The sequence below is a fragment of the Triticum urartu genome, chromosome 1, assembly GCF_003073215.2.
Source record: "Triticum urartu cultivar G1812 chromosome 1, Tu2.1, whole genome shotgun sequence".
Taxonomy (NCBI): domain Eukaryota; kingdom Viridiplantae; phylum Streptophyta; class Magnoliopsida; order Poales; family Poaceae; genus Triticum; species Triticum urartu.
The window spans coordinates 428737303-428759007 of NC_053022.1; the positions used below are offsets into that span (position 1 = coordinate 428737303).

The 21705-nt window shown below is 41.3% G+C and overlaps 2 protein-coding genes across 2 annotated transcripts; both read left to right on the top strand.

The window, feature by feature from the left end:
- The first annotated feature begins 948 nt into the window (after positions 1–948).
- Positions 949–8417, top strand: LOC125516203 (putative NAD kinase 3). The gene is made up of 11 exons (XM_048681690.1): positions 949–1132; positions 2342–2507; positions 2615–2737; positions 3139–3317; positions 3787–3900; positions 4043–4137; positions 4311–4417; positions 5128–5201; positions 6209–6287; positions 6681–6988; positions 7720–8417. The coding sequence occupies exons 1-11, from the start codon at positions 1106–1108 to the stop codon at positions 8020–8022; spliced, it is 1575 nt and encodes a 524-aa protein (XP_048537647.1). The 5' UTR covers positions 949–1105; the 3' UTR covers positions 8023–8417.
- Positions 8418–9485: 1068 nt separating this feature from the next.
- Positions 9486–18082, top strand: LOC125516212 (50S ribosomal protein L1, chloroplastic). Its single transcript, XM_048681701.1, has 7 exons — positions 9486–9843; positions 9942–10121; positions 10206–10260; positions 10936–11063; positions 11318–11401; positions 17422–17547; positions 17631–18082. The coding sequence occupies exons 1-7, from the start codon at positions 9511–9513 to the stop codon at positions 17766–17768; spliced, it is 1044 nt and encodes a 347-aa protein (XP_048537658.1). The 5' UTR covers positions 9486–9510; the 3' UTR covers positions 17769–18082.
- Positions 18083–21705: the final 3623 nt, after the last annotated feature.

The window sequence follows — 21705 nt, forward strand, 5'->3', positions numbered from 1 at the left end:
AGGGGATGTCAACCTTTTTTCCTTGCTCTATTTTTTATTTTCAAATTCACCTTCACAAACCCTCCCATCAAACAAACTCCCACACATATTATTCTTGCAAACTGATCTACACATGACAAGAACAACACCACACACGTGGCAAGAACCATAACACGTAATACATCATAATTTGTTCATGCCAAGATTTACATGAAATCCAGGCTTTAGGTTTTTCTTGTCACTTACAGTACCACCCACGTGGCAACATTTGCAAGGTCAGAGATGGGGACAAGATGGGTGCGCAAAAATAACCTGATTACACTTCAATTAGCTCCAATTTCGACTACTGTTCGGTAGATCTTGCCATGGCAACTTCCATAGAAAGCAATGGATGAAGGGGAAGGGGAACAATGGAGAGGATCGGGGGTGGAGAGGGTAGGCGAGGGAGAGTTGGATCTAGCGAGGGTTTGAAGGACGGCGTCAGGGAGTAGCCGCGTTGGATGTAGCGAATTTTTGAGGTTTTGCACGGGCGGCTTATGGCGTTCGGGGTATATGGAAGCTTGTCCGAATGTTTTCTTTCGTCTTGTAATGTCTCCTGCTCCGAATGACTCGTTCAAACTGGGCGCCAATAGATCTGAACCGCGCCCACGCGATATCGGGTTTTTCTTTTACAAAAAAATCTTGGACGGAAATAAACTACATACTATTTTGATGTAAAATAAATGACGAGTGAGCACGAATGAAGCAGGGGATGAAAGCAGGCGAGCCCCCGTCCTGGCCTGGGGTGCTCGTGTAACAGGAAGCGGAAGTAGGAGGCCCGTGCACGCTGTGTACCTACCTTTCTCGTTGTAGTAGGTAGTCACTGCCGTCGGTGCCGTGGGTCGAAGGGCCCACCAGAATCGTGCCTCGCACAGACTCCAGGATCCCACTGAAGCCCCGGCCCCACCCGTCAGCCCGTCGCCCTTTCCAGCCGTCACAGCTCACAGCGCCCGGGCCTCGCACAAGCCATTAATAACCGAACACGGAGGGCAGGCGGAAACTCCACAGCTCATCTCCCCACCTGAACGGCCCTATCGGCGAAGAGGGGAACGGCGCGGCGGGAAGCTGCCGGATCGCGCGCGCAGCCATGTCCGCCGACGAGGCCGCACTGAAGGTACACGCACGCCTCGTGAGGCTTCCTCTGAATTTATACTTCTCTTTTAGAGGGTAGGTTTCTGCCGTTGGATCACCCGGAATTTAGGGAAATTTCGAGGGGTGAACCTGGGCGGAGGGCTCAGTTGCTTTGGATCCTTATGGCTAATGTGGGCGATTCGTGCGGTCCTGACGCCAATGGTGCTCGGAATTTTGGTTTGCGCCGTTCGGGGCCACGGCGGAAGGCCGAAGGGGCCTGAGCGCGGCTGAATTTCGGTGTGTATTTCTGTTTGATTTGCGCATTGCAGAGTATTTAGTTCAGGAGTGCCCATGAAATGCCCCTATTATGTGATGCCGTGTTGCTGATCCTGTAGTCTTAGACTTCCCTGAAGAGGATGATTAAGCATCAACTGTGTGCGACTCAGTTCAGCTCATCCCCATTATTTTAGTATTATTAGGCTGCCCTGTTCTATGTGCATCATGTCCAAAAACATTGACTGATCACAGTAGGTATATAAATACTCCATTCTTGTAGAGTTGCAATACGGTTTCTAATATCAACTTCTAGTGGCCATCTCTTTGAGATCATATATCTTGCCTCAGTTGTTGTCGATCAACTTGCACTTGTTTTCCCAAGTGTTCCACCTTTGTGGTATTTGAACATATTATATCATTAACTTCTGTCTTATTTTTTCTATGGGTTGACAAAAGCACATAGAATACTCATCTTTGACACGTGGGAGAAGAATACGTGGTGCTGTCCTGTTGGGCATTGACTTGTTTGTCACATAGTGACTGATGCACATTTTGAGACCAAAATAGTACTGAAAACCTTGGATGATGTATGTTGTGTAGAGGCGATACAGTTTGGTGCCTTACCAGCTTCACAACTACTGCTAGATGCACCACTAAACATGTCCTCTCAGTTTGCTTAAAATCTTCTGAATTTTCTATAATATCTGACTATACTAGGATTTTCACGAACCATGCCTGACTATATGATGCAAACTAAGACTTTAAAGTCATTGAAACAACCCGTGATTTCGTTTTTTTAAGTCTATCGCTGCTGTTAATACATGGCATACTCTAGAGTTTATAAAATGTCTACCAGCAGTAGTTGGCCTGTACTATATCTGTTCCTTTGAGTGGTCTGTTTGATGCTGGAAAGCTTGTTAACCCTGTTATCCTTGTCAGATTTCATATTATCTTAATGAGGTTTATTCTATTACAGACCTGTCATGAGAGAATAAACCTTAGTGTAGCTGCCTCACATCAAGCTGAGAATGGGTCCGTCACCACAGTTAGTTCCAAGGAATCAGAGGAGGCGACCTATGCATTTCTTCCTCCTATCGAGTCAACTGACGCGCACCTTCATGAGTTTGCAGAGGCCATGAGAAGTAATAATACAAATACTTGACATCATCTGAAGTCTGTCACTCTGCTGTCTAAAACTTACGTGTGTCTGCACACATGTGTTTAATGTACATACACTTTGCAATTGAAGCTGTTGGAAAAGCACTGCGACAAGTTGCGGAAGGGAAAGCTGCTGCTCAAGCAGAGGCAGCCGAGTGGAAGCGCAAGTATGAAGCAGAGAAGGCAGCCAAGGCACACACGCATGTAATTAAAGGTACACAATTGGATTTTTGAGTTTTACTAGTTCATGGTAGCTATCACATAATACTGCAAAACATCTTTGTGTCGTATTTCGCTACATGATACATTATTATTTTTAATAATGATATATTATTAGATCAGCCTCCATTGTCTTAGCAGTTCAAATCAGTCAACGAAAGAAGGATCCATTGTACTGAAGTTGTACCTTCCGTGCGTGGAATATTAATGAACTTTCTAAAAAAAGAATGTAAACGTACTTTTAATTATCCATGCACATCAGTATCGAAACTACGCAAATAACATGATTCCAGATACATAAGGAATGTAGTCCAACAAGTTAACAAACTGACTACTTTATCTTATCATGCACCTGATTTTGTCAAGAAAATTCATACTAAACCGTAACATTTGCAGGCTGCAGCAACTGTGTCAAGGACAAGCTAGAGCATTTGGCTACTAAACTGACACTGGAGACTGCCTCGGCTGATGAAACAGGCTGTTGCGGAAACCATGGGATCTGCTCACGTCAAATTCTCCAGGACCAGTGTCCTGGACCTAACCGTAAATCAGATGACAGGATTGTTGGAAGAAAGGTATCCTTTGGGCTTTGGGCAAGGATATACCCTCACATACGTCTGTTTGCAGCTGTTGGTTTATATGACCATACTAATGTGTTTTCTTCGTAATGTGGTTTGATGCTAAAATCAACTCATATCCAGCTGTTCTTCATCTGATGCTGCTTGGCTGCCTCTAAATACTTGTTGTCACCCAGATTAACAAAAGGAAGCCAATAAAAACTTATATGTGAAAAGAACTTTTTGCACATTAAATATGCACCATTGAACTTGCACTATTTTTTTATTTATTTTTGATTTGCTATATCTATTAGTGAAGAATCTCCCTGAAAAGCACAAGCAGTTGTCTATGACATTTTGCTTGTGATACACAAATAACAGGAACGCTTTTCATGTTTTATCACAGTTGGAAGAAATAGTCTTTTTTCCAGTCAATTCGACTTGTCCTTTTTTTGTTTCTAAAAGCACCTTTTACTTATCTTTGCAGGTACCATTTAGACTTTCGTGGGGTAGCAATGGGGATAAGAACGGTCAGCACAAGCATGATTTTGTGTCCTTCGAAAAAGGGGATATTACAACAGCAGAACGCAGCAATAAACAGGTAGCTCTTTTATGCTCAGTTTGATCCATTTTGAACAGAATATCTTATTTGTTTCCACTCATCTGCAATGATTGTTTGAGAATTCGAAATAATCTCATAGCTGCTGCATCTTTTTTCATGTCAACAAATACTGTCCTTGCAGATTTTTCTGAAATGGGATTCCCCTCCACAAACAGTTCTTTTTGTGACTAAACCTAATTCCAACTCCGTGCATGCTCTCTGTTCCGAAATGGTTAGGTATGTTTCTTTGCTGCCTATCCTGAGAGAATTTTACTAATATCAATTATCTGGTACTCCACGCAACAGTATATTTTTGCTAGAACTTATTATCTCCTGCTTAATGTCTTGTCGAACTGTATCTCCAAACATATTTGCCCACATGTCCTAAGTGTTCTGTGTTTTTCTTGCAGATGGCTTAAAGAACATAATAATATAAACATCTTTGTAGAACCACGAGTTAGCAAGGAACTACTGATTGAAGATTCTTACTTTAACTTTATTCAGACATGGGATAATGGTAAGAGATTTTGATTGTATTGTATTTCATTTCTCCACATTGCTTCTGACTGTACTTTTGGAATATAGGGATATTTGCTGTAATTTTAATGTCTGGATGTATTTTATTTTTAAAATATCTATAACCTGATATGTGAATAATTGTTATGGCTGTTGATTAGAAGAATGAAAAATGCTATGTTGTTATTTAGCAATTACATGAAGGACTTATGCACCTCAGAGTTACAGAGCATGCAAGTGGATTTTCAAGTAATATTCTGAATTCCTGCTCCATCCATGGTTTCTTTTGGGAGTACTCCTGTACAATCTCATTGTCGAACACTCAAGCACCTAAATTCCTCTCGTGATTTTAACAAGTGACAGTGGTATGGGGGTCTATAGTTACCTCGAGCAGTTATTCTTTACCATCAGTACACAAATTTGCTGATGTTGTTTTTGTGTGAGATAACATGTTTCCTCTACCAAGACTACCAAGAACGAACTGCTCTCATGTCTCAATAGTTGTTATATTTGCTATAATTGTTACTAACTTCCTGTTAATGCTCGAGGGTCATCTTTTACTAAGCATTTCCTTCTCCATTGATGAATTATATCCAGTAACGTTCTTCTGTATTTTCTTATAGATGATTTTAAGCTATCACTGATTGTACTACTTTTAGTCACATATAACCTTTTCCATATAGTGCTCAACTAATCAGAAATATCTGATAGATCAGGAAATGAAGACATTACACACGAAGGTTGACCTCATTGTAACTCTCGGTGGTGATGGAACTGTTCTATGGGTATGCAGCACAATTATTGTGACAGTTTATTGAATATGGATGTTGTGTGGTTAGTTTGACAGAGCACAGACAACATTTTGTTTAGCTCAGCCTTCAATGAAATATACTAGCAGTCTTATAACACAACATTTTGTGTTATTAGTGTGCCTAGTTCCTTTGTGCATAGGAATTTACTATGCAAGGTCAGCTCGCAATAAGGACAACCAAATGATTAGAATAGGTCAAACAGTTTTTTTCCAGGTTCTGTTAATGTAAAATAAAAAAAACAATTACATATACCTTGGAAGGAAACTGAGTAACTATCAGATGTACATAAAAAATACAAGCTATTTGGATGGAAGAGACTTGTAGATAGATGACTGAATAAGTTCAGTAAGAGCAACTTAGAGGAAAGTATCAATGCTATTAAGCATGGCTAGACCGCTAGAGTGCAAGATGTTGAAGTGTGCTCACTTAGTTAACAGCACATTGGAGAGTGGTTCGTCCACTCTTCTATTGTCAATGCAAGATGCGGCGGCTGATTGATTTGTGGCTACAATAAACCCTCAGGGATTATCGATAGTGAGCCAGGTCTAGTTCTACGAGCAATAGCACTGAGTTCTTCAATACATTTCTAATCACATGGATACTTCTCTAACCTAGCTATTTTCTCGAACTCATATTGTATTAGAAAAAGAATGGCGAGCGCAAAGTACAAATTACCAACTGTGGGGATGACCAAACCAAAAACAGACAAAGCCAAAACCAAAACCAAGAGAAGACCTACTCTACACCACAGGAGTAAGAGATACCTACTCTAACCTACTCCAATCTAGCAGCTACTACGGTTGGTAGTATAAGCTGAGCAATGTCCTACTATTGAATTGCTCGATAACCTAAATGCTGGCTGTGTTATGTTGAAACAAATTCTGTCCTGGTTTGTTCTCCATAATTTTCAGTATTTATGGCTTGTTTTTATAATCAGTTTAAGCTAGGGAGCTCTTTAACATGACAACATCTGTAAACAGGCTGCATCATTGTTCAAAGGGCCAGTTCCCCCAGTTGTTGCATTCTCTCTTGGATCATTGGGCTTCATGACTCCCTTCCGTATCCTTAATCATCAGTGTTATTTTTGTTATGAGTGCTTGCTAACCATGTTGCTAAACTGCACTGCTGTTTATTTTTGTTATTACATCGTTAAAATTTGGATATTGCACTTCTGCCTTTTCAACTCTGCAGCAGATCCATGGCATGTTTGATTCCATCTGCAACTGGCCATAGCAGATTGCAATGTTTGGTCTCAGAGATTTAACATCCATACTTCATTATATGTGTCACAATCTCATACGATCTCTATACCAGAGGTGCTTACATATTTTGTACCAGACTAACAGTGATCTTATACTATATTAGTAATACAACTTTTTTTTTACCTCGGTGGAGCTTTATGCTCTGTGCTCAACCCACCATCTATATAGTTTGTCCTTGACTTAAGGTTAGCAAGCGAGCAGTATCGTGAATGCTTGGGGAATGTGCTGAAAAGACCATTTACCATCACACTGAGGAGCCGCCTGCAGTGCCATGTAATTCGTGATGCAGCTAAAGATGAAGTTGAGACCGGGGAACCGATTCTAGTGCTTAATGAAGTTACAATTGACCGAGGAATGTCATCTTACCTTACCTACTTAGAATGCTATTGTGATAGTTCTTTTGTTACATGCGTACAAGGAGATGGGCTAATAATATCAACAACATCTGGAAGCACAGCCTATTCACTGGCAGCTGGAGGATCAATGGTACATCCACAGGTATACCTTTAACTCTACATATACTCCCCAGATTTTATTTACCATTAGTATTTTGTTTTAAATCACTGGAAAGGTTATTATCTGCCTTGTTCTGTATTAAATAATATAATGCATATTACTCCTTCCGTCCCATAATATAAGAACGTTTTTGACACTACACTAGTGTAAAAAACGCTCTTATATTATGGGACGGAGGGAGTAGGTTTTATTAAGACAAGACTTTGACCAGGAATTACTTGTTATTTATATGACATGAAATTGGTATCACTAGATTCATTTCTAAAATACTCGCTGATGATTATGATTTTATATCATATAAACCATTTATTAGTGGAGTAATTCTTGGTCAAAGCCTACTAATAGGCCTTATATTATGATATGGGGAAAGTATATCTTTTAAAACTAGTTGAGGCGGATCTCAGTTTTTAAAAGGCCTAAAAACCTTGTCCTGTTTATTATAGTTCAGTTTTTAAGGGGTCACTATTTCTACTAGATGCATTTTATATATTCTGAAATGTTGCCTGAGCAGCTATTCAAATCGTCACAAAACCCATTGTACATGGTAACATTAATTAAGATGAATCAACAACCAACAATTTGATTAGAATCATGTATCAGCAATTAGACAATTTTGATGGTTCTTTTTTTGTCGCTCCCTGGTTTGTAATCGTTTCATATTCCCTTCAGTTACTACTTCTCATTTAAGTTGTACGATTTGCCTGTGCATGCAGGTCCCAGGGATCCTTTTCACACCAATCTGCCCACATTCATTGTCATTCCGGCCTCTGATACTGCCGGAATACGTCACTCTGCGCGTGCAAGTACCGTTCAACAGCAGAGGGCAAGCCTGGGCGTCCTTCGACGGCAAGGGCAGAATTCAGCTAGGGCCAGGCGACGCCCTCATCTGCAGCGTCTCTCCATGGCCCCTGCCCACGGCGTGCCTGGTGGACTCGACGACCGACTTCCTGCGGAGCATCCATGAGGGCCTCCACTGGAATCTCAGGAAGAGCCAGGCACTTGACGGCCCTGCCTGATTGATGAAGCCTGTGTCGTCGTAGCTCGAGATGGCTGATGAGTCGTTAGATGTGATATTTCAGAGCATCTCCTCACAGCCCAGCAAAAATGGAGTGGATATGTATCATCATATATATATATATATATATATATATATATATATATATATATATATATATATATATATATATATGCTCCTGTGTTGGTTCGGTTCGTTATGAATCTTTGAATGTTCTTATACTATATGCTGCGCATAAAAGGGTTTATCGATATGTTTAGGCTTAGGCTTGTGGAATTCGAACATGGTCGGTCTGTCGCCACGTGAATATCTATAGCTTTGTGGAGTACAGGCAATGTAATTATGTAAGAATTGCAGCTGAAACTCTGATCTGAATAATGGGCGGATTTCTTGCTTGCTGCTTGCCTTGAAAGTAAGAGAGGTGCACTAATATAAGCTTGAGTGGTGCCGATTCCTAATCATAACCAGTTGGCCCGGAACGGTATTTGTTGTGGGTGCCATACTTCCGTGGGACCTAATTAATTATCTTGGTGGTTTTCTTGTCCTGCGGTTCATTCTCCTTTTGTTCCCTCCTGTGTACTTATCCGATATAAAAACGATCTGGAATTTTAGGCCTTTTCTTTAACCAATGGAAAATTTTCAGGTGGGGAACCTCTCCCCCGATGACCATTCATTCTATTTTATTTTTGAAAAAGAAAACCACGTAACGGCATTGCAGATAGCATCCACCACCCGAAATAGTACAAGCCAGTCGGCGTTCCCCATGCACGCACGCCTGCAAAGCAAAGCTACGTCCCCGGCAGCTGACAAACGAGTTCGTAATAGTGCACCACGCGTCGTAACCGAACTGCATCATCCGTGGAGTCGCTCTCTTGAAAGCTCTCGGTAAGAAACGCTTCGCTACGAACCCCAACGAAAATCCGGGCACGGAAATGGCCCGAGCCTCTCAAATCTCTGGATGCAAACCGATGAACACGAAAAATCAGTCGACCCGTCAGTCGGACTCACGGTCTCGCTCTCGCCCGGCCGCTGAAAGACCCAAGTAAACCATTCATGCCACTGCCAGAAACCCACAACTCCAGTAGGAGCGAGAGCGTACGTACTCCGCCGACTGCAGGCCACGGCAACCCTCAAAGGAAAATTGGCATCACAGCACAGGAGGGAGCGCGGCCACACACGAACCCGCCCCCACACGACGAAGCCCCCGCCGCGTCCACCGCACACTTTTCGCGCCCCCCTCGGCCTCGGCACGGGTCTCGGCCCAGCCAAATCAGGCGCCGAGTTCGTCCCCTCCCTCCGCCGGGTCGGTCCGAGCGGAGGAAGAAGGCCTATCCGGTGCGCGTCCACCTCACCCGGCCCGAGATACCCATCGGTTCGCCTCCTTCGTTATAACACTCCACGCGCCCGCACTCGGGATATAATCATCCACCCGCTCTTATCTCCTCTTCCTCCTCCCTCCCTCCCTCCCCCCACCACCCCCCCCCCCCCCATGGCCACAGCCGCGGCCTGCGCGTCCTCGCTCCTCGCGCCGCCCTCCGCCCCGTGCGCGGGGCCGGCCGCGCCCGGCGCGCTCTTCCCCACCTCCGTGCCCTCGCTGCGCGCCTACCCGCGGCTGCTCCTCGCCTTCCGCCGCCCCGCCGCGGCCGCCGTCGCCGACCCGCAGGGCGCCGCCGTGCTCGAGGAGGAGGACGACGAGGCGCCCGTGCAGTTCGACGACGTCGACGAGGACTACGAGGACGGCTACGGCGGCCGCGGCCCCGCGTTCACGGCCCCCACCCGCCCGCGCACCGGCAAGGCCGCCCTCCCGCTCAAGCGCGACCGCGTACGCCACGGAACCCCGCGCGCATCATTTTTATCTTCTGTATATATACGCGTCTCGTTTTGGAACGGCTGGGTGACGTTGGTCTCCAATGCGTGCAGACGAGGTCCAAGAGATACCTGGAGATACAGAAGCTGAGGGAGAGCAAGAAGGAGTACGACGTGCCCATGGCCATCTCGCTCATGAAGCAGGTCGCCAACACCCGCTTCGTCGAGTCCGCCGAGGCGCATTTCCGCATGAACCTCGACCCCAAGTACAACGACCAGCAGCTCCGGGCCACGGTATCGTTTCGTTTCTTCTTTCTCTTGTTTCTTCTCTCGCTCTCTCTTCCGTTGTTTGATTCGTGTTTTTGCTTGTGGCCGCAGGTCAATTTGCCCAAGGGGACGGGACAGACCGTGAAAATTGCAGTTCTCACCCAAGGTGAGTGGCCACCGGTTGCGTGTTGTTTGGAGATGGTTATCGCCCAATCCGATGCAAATTGCACTCTGATGCATGTGTTCAACAGAGTTATATGATGCATGGAGTTGATCGAGTTCAGAGCATGCTGACTTCAATTTAATTGGTCAATATGTCACTATCTCTATGTAAAGCACCAATGGATGTTTTGTTGAACAATGTGGTCGATATAGTAAAAATGAGTGTGCCAAAGCAAACCCCGTTGCCTGTTAGTTTCAAGTAGTGACAACCCATGAACTTGCATTCCACCTAGGCTTGTTTATCTACAGTTGATGTCTCATTCAATTGATGAATATTATGCTTACAGTTATCTTGCTCTTCTTTTGGAGTTGAAAAGCCATAAATGTATCAGAATTGAATGTTCATATTGGGTTGATCAAAATTGTGTCTTGAGGGGTAACTCAGCAGAAGCTCTCGATCAGTACACATTATGTTCATGGTGTTCCTAGTTCTGTTCATACACGTAGGATGTCAGTTGGGCATACCACTTTGGTTTCATTTTCTTGATGGCTATGATGCATAGACTTGATGAATAATCTAAACTTCCATTTCACAATCTTTTGTTATACTATGTTATTCTTACCTTGTTATGCTCAGAAAATTGGTTGCCTTATATAGTGATTCTCTGATGTCTTGTAGGTGAGAAGATAGATGAGGCAAGGGCTGCAGGTGCTGATATTGTTGGCTCAGATGACTTGATTGAACAAATAAAAGGAGGATTCATGGAGTTTGACAAATTGATTGCGTCACCTGATATGATGCCTAAGGTATGGCAGTGGAACTAGCTTTGTGCGGATCATCTTTGAAGTCTTTCTTGTTTGATGAAGCTTCCCTATCCACATGCAAGGTTGTTGGGCATATTTAGCTAAGCAATCTGTCGGACACTTCACGGAAACGGATTTTACTAGGAAATAATACAGTGATGCTTTTTTATTTGCGATGATGGTCAAATATATTCCATTGGAATGTATTTTCCTTTTGTTGTATTGCATTCCCTTCACGCAAACATTCCCTTTCTCAGGTTGCCAGCTTGGGTAAGATTCTAGGACCAAGAGGATTGATGCCCAACCCCAAAGCTGGTACTGTTTCTCCAAACATTACGCAGGTACTGTGCAGACTTTATTTGCTTTCCCGTAAATATTGTTTGTGAATCATCAATCATGTCTATGTTGTTTGGACTGGGTATTGCGACAGTGACAGAGGGTGAAAAGTAGGGAGTTGCCCGTCCAACTTCAGTACCCAGATATTCATAGGTTGCTTCCTTGGCTAACTGCATATATGTCCATAGCTGAAGGCTTGTACTTAGAGATATGTATTGTGCAACTCGAATGTGTAGTTTGGTTGTGCTATGGAAAGTCAAGGCAGTGGGAGAGGAAAGTAGAAGATGTTGATGTGGCAGTTTTTGGCAGTGAACTGCTAATAATTTTTAATCCACAAGTTGCCTTGGTAAGGCTGAAAGTATAGTACCAATGATAATTAACTTAAGGCAGAGTGGGTTAGTTGACTGTAAGGTAGGATTACCAAGTCTACCATTGTTACTGACATTTGAGTTGATGGATTTTAGCACCTAGACTCAAAGCCTTGAGTACCTGAAACCACTTAGGATTGCATAAGTAGCACTAACACATCATTTTTATTTTTATAGTAAATAGGTAGCATTTCTTCTTGAATACCTGAATATTAATCTATATTCATCCTGGCAAGACTATCATGATACACTGCAGCTATACCGGACTGCAGAAACACATACAATACAACCTTGATATAAGAGGTGCGACTACATGGGGTATATATGAGGGGCAACACATAGGAGTCCTTGTAGGACAAGTAAACGAGTTGTACTCGTACGCGTCGGTACCAACGCAAAAGGCCCACACTGTATGTACTACGTCTAGTCCAATACGGTACTAGAATTTGGATCACAATTTAACAATCTCCACCTTGAGCCAAATTCCCTCCAGTAGTCGAAGAAAGTGAATAACTCCATCCAAATCAGCTTAAACACCTTGTGCATCAAAGTCCATAGGACTAGTGAGAAATACCAACTAAGCCTGAGCAAAGCTCAAACTTATTGGTCGGAACTAGCTTTGTCATCATATCAGCTGGATTATCATGAGTACTTATCTTGCATACCTTCAAATCGCCTTCAGCAACAACATCTCGAATATAATGAAATCTGACATCAATGTGCTTTGTTCTCTCATGATACATTGGATTCTTTGTAAGATATATAGCACTTTGACTGTCACTAAATACGGTAGGGCAAGATGAGTCTCCACAAAGCTCAGTGTACAAACCTCTCAACCAGATAGCTTCTTTGCATGCCTCAGAAATAGCCATATACTCGGCATCAGTAGTGGAACAAGCCACAATAGACTGCAAAGTTGCTCTCCAACTCACAGCACAACCACCAATGGTGAAAACATAACCTGTGAGTGATCTTCTCTTATCCAAATCACCAGCAAAATCAGAATCAACAAAACCAACAAGTCCATCTCTAGTTTTCCCAAACTGTAAATAAGCATTAGAAGTACCTCGCAGGTATCTGAAAATCCACTGAACTGCTTTCCAATGTTCCTTTCCAGGATTAGCCATGTATCTACTGACAACACTCAATGCATATGATAAATCCGGACGAGAACAAACCATGGCATACATAAGTGAACCAACTGCACTTGAATAGGGAACTCTAGACATGTACTCAATATCGGCATCTGACTTAGGACATAAAGCTGATGATAATTTGAAGTGTGCAGCTAACGGAGTACTTACTGGCTTGGCATTATGCATATTAAAACGACGAAGAACTTTATCAATATATCCCTTCTGACTTAGATATACTTTTCCAGACGGTCTATCTCTGGATATTTCCATGCCAAGTATTTTCTTTGCTGCACCCAAATCCTTCATCTCAAATTCATTACTCAATTGCTTCTTTAGTTCATTAATCTGTGACATACTCTTTGCAGCAATAAGCATATCATCAACATAAAGGAGCAAATAAATAATTGAACCTTTGACAGTTTTCAAATAAACACAACTATCATAATTAGACCTTTTAAAACCTTGAGAGAGCATAAAGGTGTCAAATCTCTTGTACCACTGTCTAGGGGATTGCTTCAATCCATAAAGAGATTTCTTTAACTTACAGACAAACTTTTCTTTTCCAGGAATAACAAAACCTTCAGGTTGTTCCATATAAATATCCTCTTCTAATTCTCCATGTAAGAATGCAGTTTTAACATCCAATTGTTCAAGCTCAAGATCATGCATGGCAACAATACTGAGTAAAGTGCGAATAGAGCTATGCTTCACAACAGGAGAAAAGACTTCGTTATAGTCAATACCTGGAATCTGACTGTTAACCTTTAGCAACTAACCTTGCTTTATATATTGTCTCATCATTAGGAGAAACACCTTCTTTCCTCTTGAAAACCCACTTGCAACGAATAGGTTTCTTCTCTCTAGGCAATTTTACTAAATCCCAAGTGCCATTCTTTTCAAGTGATTCCATCTCATCATGCATAGCGGTCATCCACTTATTACTATCACCAGAAATAATAGCCTCGGAGTATGAAGAAGGCTCAGAATTACCTTCAATTTCTTCTGCAACAGATAAAGCAAAAGAAACAATATTGCACTCTTCAATTAACCTGTCTGGTTTATTAATACCCCGCCTGACTCTGTCACGTGCGAGATTCCAACTGGGTGGAACAATAGGCTGATTTGGAGTGGGAGTGACATTATCATCATTAACGATGGGTTCATCATGTGCATCAACAATTTCATTACCAGATGTATCACCTGAATCAATAACATGCTCCACCTGAACAGTAGGCTCCTGAACAATAGGCTGTTGTTCACTCTCAACGGGAACATTAGTAGATGAAACATCATGTAACATAGCAGATTCATTAAAGATAACATTTCTGCTAATAACAACCTTCTGGGTTTCAGGATTCCATAATTTAAAACCTTTAACACCAGACTTATAACCAAGAAAGATGCACTTAACAGCCCTAGGCTCCAACTTTCCGTTATCAACATGAGCATAAGCAGTGCAACCAAAAACTCTCAACTGTGAATAATCAGCAGGTGAACCAGACCATACCTCATTTGGAGTTTTCTTATTAAGAGCAATAGATGGTGAACGATTAATGAGATAACAAGTAGTGGAAGCGGCCTCAGCCCAAAAACGCCTATGCAAACCTGCATTGGACAACATGCAACGGGCTCTGGAAATAATGGTCCTGTTCAAACGCTCAGCAACACCGTTTTGTTGAGGAGTATAAGGAACAGTGTAGTGTCTGACAATGCCTTCAGACTTGCAATAATTCTTAAATTGCTTAGAACAGAATTCCATACCATTATCAGTGCGAAGTATTTTTACCTTCTTTTCAGTTTGTCTCTCAATCATAATCTTCCACTCCTTAAAAGCTGAGAATGCTTCATATTTATGCTTCAAGAAATAAGGCCAAACTTTTCTTGAATAATCATCAATAATAGTCAGCATGTAACTTGCACCACCTAGTGACTTCTTGCGAGACGGTCCCCATAAATCAGAATGCACATAATCAAGAATACCTTCGGTTGTATGAGTCGAAGTGTTGAACTTCACCCTCTTGTGCTTGCCGAAGATACAATGCTCACAAAATTTCAATTTACCAGGTTCATATCCATCAAGAAGACCTCTTTTATTTAACTCTGCTAAACCAAGTTCACTCATATGTCCAAGGCGCATATGCCAAAGGTTAGCAGCATCACAATCAAAATTCTTTGAAATAACTGGAGTAGCGTTACCTGAAACGGTAGAACCTCGAAGGTAATAAAGACCATTGGTCGAACTTAAGTCACCTTTCATCACAACAAGGGAGCCTTTGGTGACCTTCAAAACACTATCTCCACCTGAATACTTGTATCCCTTTGCATCAAGGGCACTCATAGAAATAAGATTTCTCTTCATCTTCGGAATATACCGAACATCTGTCAAAGTTCTGATTATGCCATCAAACATCTTGATTCGAATAGAACCTATGCCTTCAATCTTGCATGGTGAATTATCAAAACCCAAAATGGAACCAGCAGAATTAGTGGAATCAAAAGTAATAAACCAATCTCTATGTGGGCACATATGAAAAGTGCATGCAGTGTCAAGTACCCACTCATCATTGGTCTCAGCACATCCAGCAATAACGACAAGAGCATCATCAGAACTATCATCACGAGCAACGTTAGCAGAACTTTCACCTTGTTTGTTACCCTTCCTCTTTTCTTTATTTTGCAACTTGAAACACTCTGAGATGTCATGCCCGTCTCTCTTGCAATACCTGCAATATTTCTTGTCTTTGGATTGCGACCGGCCCCTGTAGCCATTTTTACTTTTGCCTCTGTTTTCATTATTGGAGTTCTTCTCCTTTGTCCTGCCACGAACAGATAATCCCTCGGCTTGGGATGAACTCGAACCATCATGAGGCACCATTAATTTCATCTTCTCCTTAGAGTTCAAAGCTTCATAAACTTCATTAAGTGTGAGAGTATCACGACTGTATAATATGGTGTCTCTAAAATTGGTATAAGAACTTGGCAGTGAACAAAGTAACATTAGAGCAGTATCTTCCTCTTCATACTTAACCTCCATTGCAGCTAGATCAGATATAATCTCCTTAAATTCTGAAATATGATTCAAAACATTACCTCCCTTGGGTAACCTGTGCAGGAATAATTTTTGCTTCAGATGCATCTTGCTGGTGAGATCTTTAGTCATGCAAATCCCTTCCAGCTTTAACCATAGAGCGGCGGCAGTTTTCTTGCTCAAAACTTCCTGCAAAATATTATTATGCAAATGGAGTTGAATTTGTGACAAAGCCTTACAATCAATTCTTTTCTCCTCAGCAGTCCAGTCCTCAATTCGGTTCTTCCCAAAACTATCCAGTGCTACATCATAGTCGGCCTGTGCCAACAACGCCCGCATCTTGACTTGCCATAGGGTAAACCTTGTGTCACGATCCAGCAGCGGAAAATCGTACTTCATGGATGCCATGAGTAGATAAATCTGTGTGCACAAAGTAGTACAAGTCGATAGAAAAATTCTTGACAGAATTTAAATTACGCGGAGCAAAGAACTAGGAACAGTAGCACCTGGTAGCTCGGGTAATCGAAGACCAAAAGCTTGATCTGTAGCTTGACGTGACGAATAGTACTAGTAGTCAAATCACGTAGTGGATCAGACGTGAATTAAACTACTGCTTTGCTTCTGGCCGGCGAGCAGTAGTACTACTAGCTTTTGCTTCGGTTGATGACGTGTGAATCAATTACTAGTACTAGTTGAAGTAGTACGAGCCGATCAATGCTTGACGTGATGCGAAGCAACAGCAGCAGCCTCGGGACTTGAACGAAACAGCAGCAGCTACTACTCGGCGACGCTGTACATGGAGCAGCGGAACTCGATGGAACGGCCAGCTGATGTGGATGCTGCGTACTCGGGGCTTCAAGCGTATATACGCAGCAGCGGCAACTTGTGGAAATCCAGTCGAACTCGGCTTCCCTTATCGATCTGGATTCGGTTCGCCGGGTCGCGGCGGCGGCGGCGCACAGGACGCCGTAACCCTAATTCTCTCGTCTCAAATCTCGTATCTGAAACCTTAGCTCTGTATACCACTTGTTAGATAATAACGAGAAATAAAGGAGACAAAGAGACACAGATTTTTACGTGGAAACCCTTGCGGGAGAAAACTATTGTAAACTGGTCACAGGAATTTGGTATCACTAGATTCATCATTTTAATATATTTCCATACTGTATAGTTGTATGATTTGTGGCAGCAACATAGTATGAGATAAATTAGTTGTTGAAGTGGTATGGATTACCTTGAAGCTCGTGTTGCTATCGAGAACGACCTAATAGTTGAGAGTATTATTTGATCTGTTTATGATGTACCAACTTAAAATTGAGCCAATCAGCCCCAATCTTGTACTACCTATGTAACATTTTATAAGACGTTTTTAGAATCTATGACAGTGTCAAATAATGTCTTATATTAAGTTACGGAGGGAGTGGCAGTTAAAGTTTTATACTGTCAATGGAGAGTGGTGAGCTTGATTATGCTAATTGTGCAAATGGTTCCAGGCTATCGATGAGTTCAAGAAAGGTAAAGTTGAATTCAGAGTTGACAAGACAGGGATTGCGCACATTCCTTTCGGCAAGGTTAACTTCCCTGAAGAAGACCTTATTGCAAACTTCATGGCTGTTGTTGTAAGATATCCGCTCTTATAAACATCTATTTTGTTGTCACTCTCAGAGTTTATGTTTACTTACCTTTTGCCATATCTTCCCAGCGCTCTATTGAGAGGAACAAGCCATCTGGTGCAAAGGGGATATACTGGAAAACGGCATATGTATGCTCATCAATGGGACCTTCAATCAAGCTGAACATAAAAGAAATGCTCGACTATGGCGCAGATTCGTCTAACTAGATGTCACCACGACCAATCAAGTCATCAGGCATTTGCTACCAACTTCACAGGCTTGACCATCCATCCCTTGTGATAAATACACACTGAGAAACACGACTGTGGGGGAACACTGGGAGGTGCTTAGGTACAGTTTTTTTTAGTTTCACGGACATCCGACGTCGGCAGTTAAACAGTGCCCTGATCAACAAACAAGCGGTATTGTTGGTCGTTTGTATTTATGAGTGAATTATGCATGCACTTACAGGTGTATTTTTGTCTGATGTTTGTTGTAATGTTCATCATTTTGTCAATAGTCATCCTTGAGCTTCAGCCAATATCTTGTCCTCACCCGCCGCCATCGTTAAGTTGCTGCGGTTCTTGGACCATAATTTTTTCAAATGATTGGAGTAAAATTTGTGTAAAAGAAAAGTTCAAATGAGTAGCCTTTGCTATGTAAATTTCATTTTAACAGCAAACTTGGGATCAATCATTTGCCTAGTTGCACTATATTTTTCCTCCTGTGGATTGAGCGAGGTTGTATCGGGTCTGAAACCTAAAGTGAAAACTTTGGTAAGAATTTTCTCCTGCAAACTGAATGAGGTCGTATTGGGCCTGGAACCTACAGGGGATACTTTGGTAAAATGCTAGTGACGGTAATTTATCAGAAGGACGAGCGCAGGGCGGTGGCGCCGTTGGGCGCCGTGGACGCTTCGACGGATGTCTGGAATGATAATGATAATGAAGAGATAATGATAATGATAATGCAGATATCTCTTCTGAAGATGGATCAGTGGTCCGATGATGATGACGGCTTCTAAAATGTATGCATATGGTGTGTGTTCTAAGTAGGCTGCACCGGCTATGGGTCCCGATACGTTATGTGGGTGGATCGGCGACGACACCGGTTTTAGATATGGAGGGTGAGAGCACTCTATATTATCGAGTTTGTAGGTGTGAGTTGTGGCTTCGGGTGAATTGATGTATATCCTTGTCAGATCTTCGTGGAATAATTAATAAAGATGGATGTATGCATCGATTGATGCAGAGGCAGGGAGTTTAACCTCCTTTTCTAAAAAATCAGAAGGTCCAGCAGTGACAAAGTCGTAAGATGCTTATACATGTTTTTAGTGTGTAGTGAGTAGTCTAGGTAATCATACAATTATGTATAATGGCCTCTTTGAACCAAAAGATTTTCATAATAATTATGGAGGACTGGAATTTATATATTTTTTAGGGATTTAGAATTTATTTTCTATGAGGTTGTTTTGTTTTGTAGGACTATACCCATAGAAACTTTTTCTAACGATTGTACATTTGTACTACACTTTTCATAAGAATTCTTTAATTGACTCAAACTTCTTGGGATCATCCTTTGTTTCTCTAACGATGCAAATTCAATCATTGGGGCAATTTCAATCATGCAAAATATAAGTGGACATGTCGTTACAATCCTACATTCTCTATTTCAGCGTTTTCGGAATGATGTGAGTCAAATGAGGCCCTAGATTCAGTATATTTTTTGTGATTCCAAAGATTTTCTCAACTATAGTAATAAGTTATTTCTGAATGATTTGCAAAAGGAAACACATAAATTAGACAGATCAACGCGTAAGTTTCTACAAAGTCCCTCAGATTTGATTGAAGCAAAATTATGTCTTTGCCCCTTGATTGCTGACACGATTTGGTCGTGAGACTCAAAACAACAAAAGTTGAATAATATAGTACATTTTTCTCAATACAACCTATTGTTTGTATTACAGTCGAGCATATAGGTTGTATTTCTTAGTAGGCACTAGAGGAAACACATAAATTAGACAGATCAACGCATAAGTTTCTACAAAGTCCCTCAGATTTGATTAAGGCAAAATTATGTTTTTGTCCCTTGACTGCTGACACGATTTGGTCATGAGACTCAAACAACAAAAAATTGAATAATATAGTACATTTTCTCAATACAACATATTAGTTTGTATTACAGTATATTTACGAAATTGGATTTTGTTTTATTGCGGAAGCATGTTTCACATTTTCTCGTTGATTTTGAAATATTCAGTCCATCTTTTGTAAATATTAGTAGTCAAAATTAAAAAATGTGTCTTTTAGTCTCACCTAAAACCTCAACTTCAGATGATCAGAGGGGAGATTTATATGCATTTACTGAATTTTTGTTGCTTATCTGAATTTCCATACTGACTAAAATCTATAAGGCCGGGCTTTGTACACTTCGAGCAATGTCATATTGATGTCTATGCCTATTATGGTGCTCGTCGTGCTGCGACCATGAAGATACACATGCAAAAGAAGATCATGCCCATATGGCCACACCATATATAATTAGATAATACCCCGTGCGTTGTTGCGGAAATTTATAGCAATAAAATTATCAATAATAAAATTAAAATATATGAGTAATACTTCACCACATTCTTGCCATATGAACGGTAAAAAATGTATAGGTAATTGAAGGATGTATGCATGTTATATTGCCTTATGACATTCAAGTTCATTTTTTGTTGAAAATTAAAAAGGAAATCGATGATGTGGAGGACTTGCATGTGTTTGATAATGTGGAGACTTGCATGTGGTAGAAAGTGGACATCGAAGTTCAATTATTTGTTGCTGAAAACGAAATAAAAATTGATGATGTGGGAGGGATTGCATGTGCTTGATTATGCGGAGGGCTTGCATATGATGGAAAGTGAAAAGTGAAAGGGTTATATGCATTTGATGATGTACATTAAAATGGGATCACTTACATAAATATATAGGATAGGATGTGTATCCATATGTCGTGCTTCACTAAATGTACACATAATATCATAAAAAAGGAAAACTATGATAACTCTTTTGATACAACAACGCAACATATATAGGACCATACTTGTGCCTAACCCATGCGGGACGGATATCACGTGTAACTGTGATCTTCTTCGTGTAAAGGTTCTTATTAAGGGCAACTTATGAGAGATTACTTCAAAATCTACACTCAAGCACTAGTTTATGAGAGACAAAATATGGCATTTCCTACTATAAGAAAAAAAATTGGATTACTTCAAACACATGACCATTAGAACCGTGCCACTCAACCTCGCTTATGTCACCCTTGAGTACCCGAGCAGGAAATGAGCCACACATCACACATGCTTTCTGTGGCCTACCCACCCTCCTCCTCTATTCGTTTCAAAGGTTATACGTGCACCCGAGGACCCCATGCACCGTTCATCGAACGCGTGTCTAAGTACGGATTTGTTCCCGAAGAAGTATATATATACCCCTACATTCTATCGTGTTGGATTACATGACTGTTTGTTATTCAATTTATCACCGACGAAACTGTCTGGCCTATGCACAGATCCATCCACGCATTCATATATATCTTTCTTTTTCTGTGAAAAGCATTCGTGTATATCCGATAGTTAACATAACGTCTACTTAATCATACCACCTGTAAATGTGTGCTCTTTTTATTTCCTAAATGATTTGAAGATTGCAAAACTTCCAAATTCAAATGGGTGCTTTTGGAGTCATGAGAAATCGTAAATACCTAAGATCTCCTTGATATGTAATACCACAAAATTACATAAAACTATATATCTCTACTTGCTTAAAAAAATCATAAGGTTTCCATTTCATCTTTCTTCCCATCACCCTTTCGTCAAACCTTTCGTGTATATGATAATCAATCACTTTAATTTACTTACCTTCTGAACCAATTACACTTTAATTTACTTACCAAACTTCTAATTAAAATATAAGATAATTCACGGGCAGAAATTGATAAACATTTATTTACACAATTTTGCATTATTATTGACAGGTAAATCACAATATAACGTACTAGAATATTTATATCCCATTGCAACATATGGCCATTATTTTAGTACTACTTAAAAAAGAGTAGTGTTCCTTTGCCTGCCAGCAAAACACTTCGCTCGACCGGTTCTCCTCCTTCTCACCA

Coding starts and splice junctions, on each gene's coding strand:
- LOC125516203 (XM_048681690.1), top strand. CDS start 1,106: ATGTCCGCCGACGAGGCCGCACTGAAG. Junction 3,901..4,042: donor CAGAACGCAGCAATAAACAG/GTAGCTCTTTTA, acceptor CTGTCCTTGCAG/ATTTTTCTGAAATGGGATTC. Junction 4,418..5,127: donor TATTCAGACATGGGATAATG/GTAAGAGATTTT, acceptor AATATCTGATAG/ATCAGGAAATGAAGACATTA.
- LOC125516212 (XM_048681701.1), top strand. CDS start 9,511: ATGGCCACAGCCGCGGCCTGCGCGTCCTCGCTCCTCGCGCCGCCCTCC. Junction 9,844..9,941: donor TCCCGCTCAAGCGCGACCGC/GTACGCCACGGA, acceptor CAATGCGTGCAG/ACGAGGTCCAAGAGATACCT. Junction 11,064..11,317: donor CACCTGATATGATGCCTAAG/GTATGGCAGTGG, acceptor TCCCTTTCTCAG/GTTGCCAGCTTGGGTAAGAT.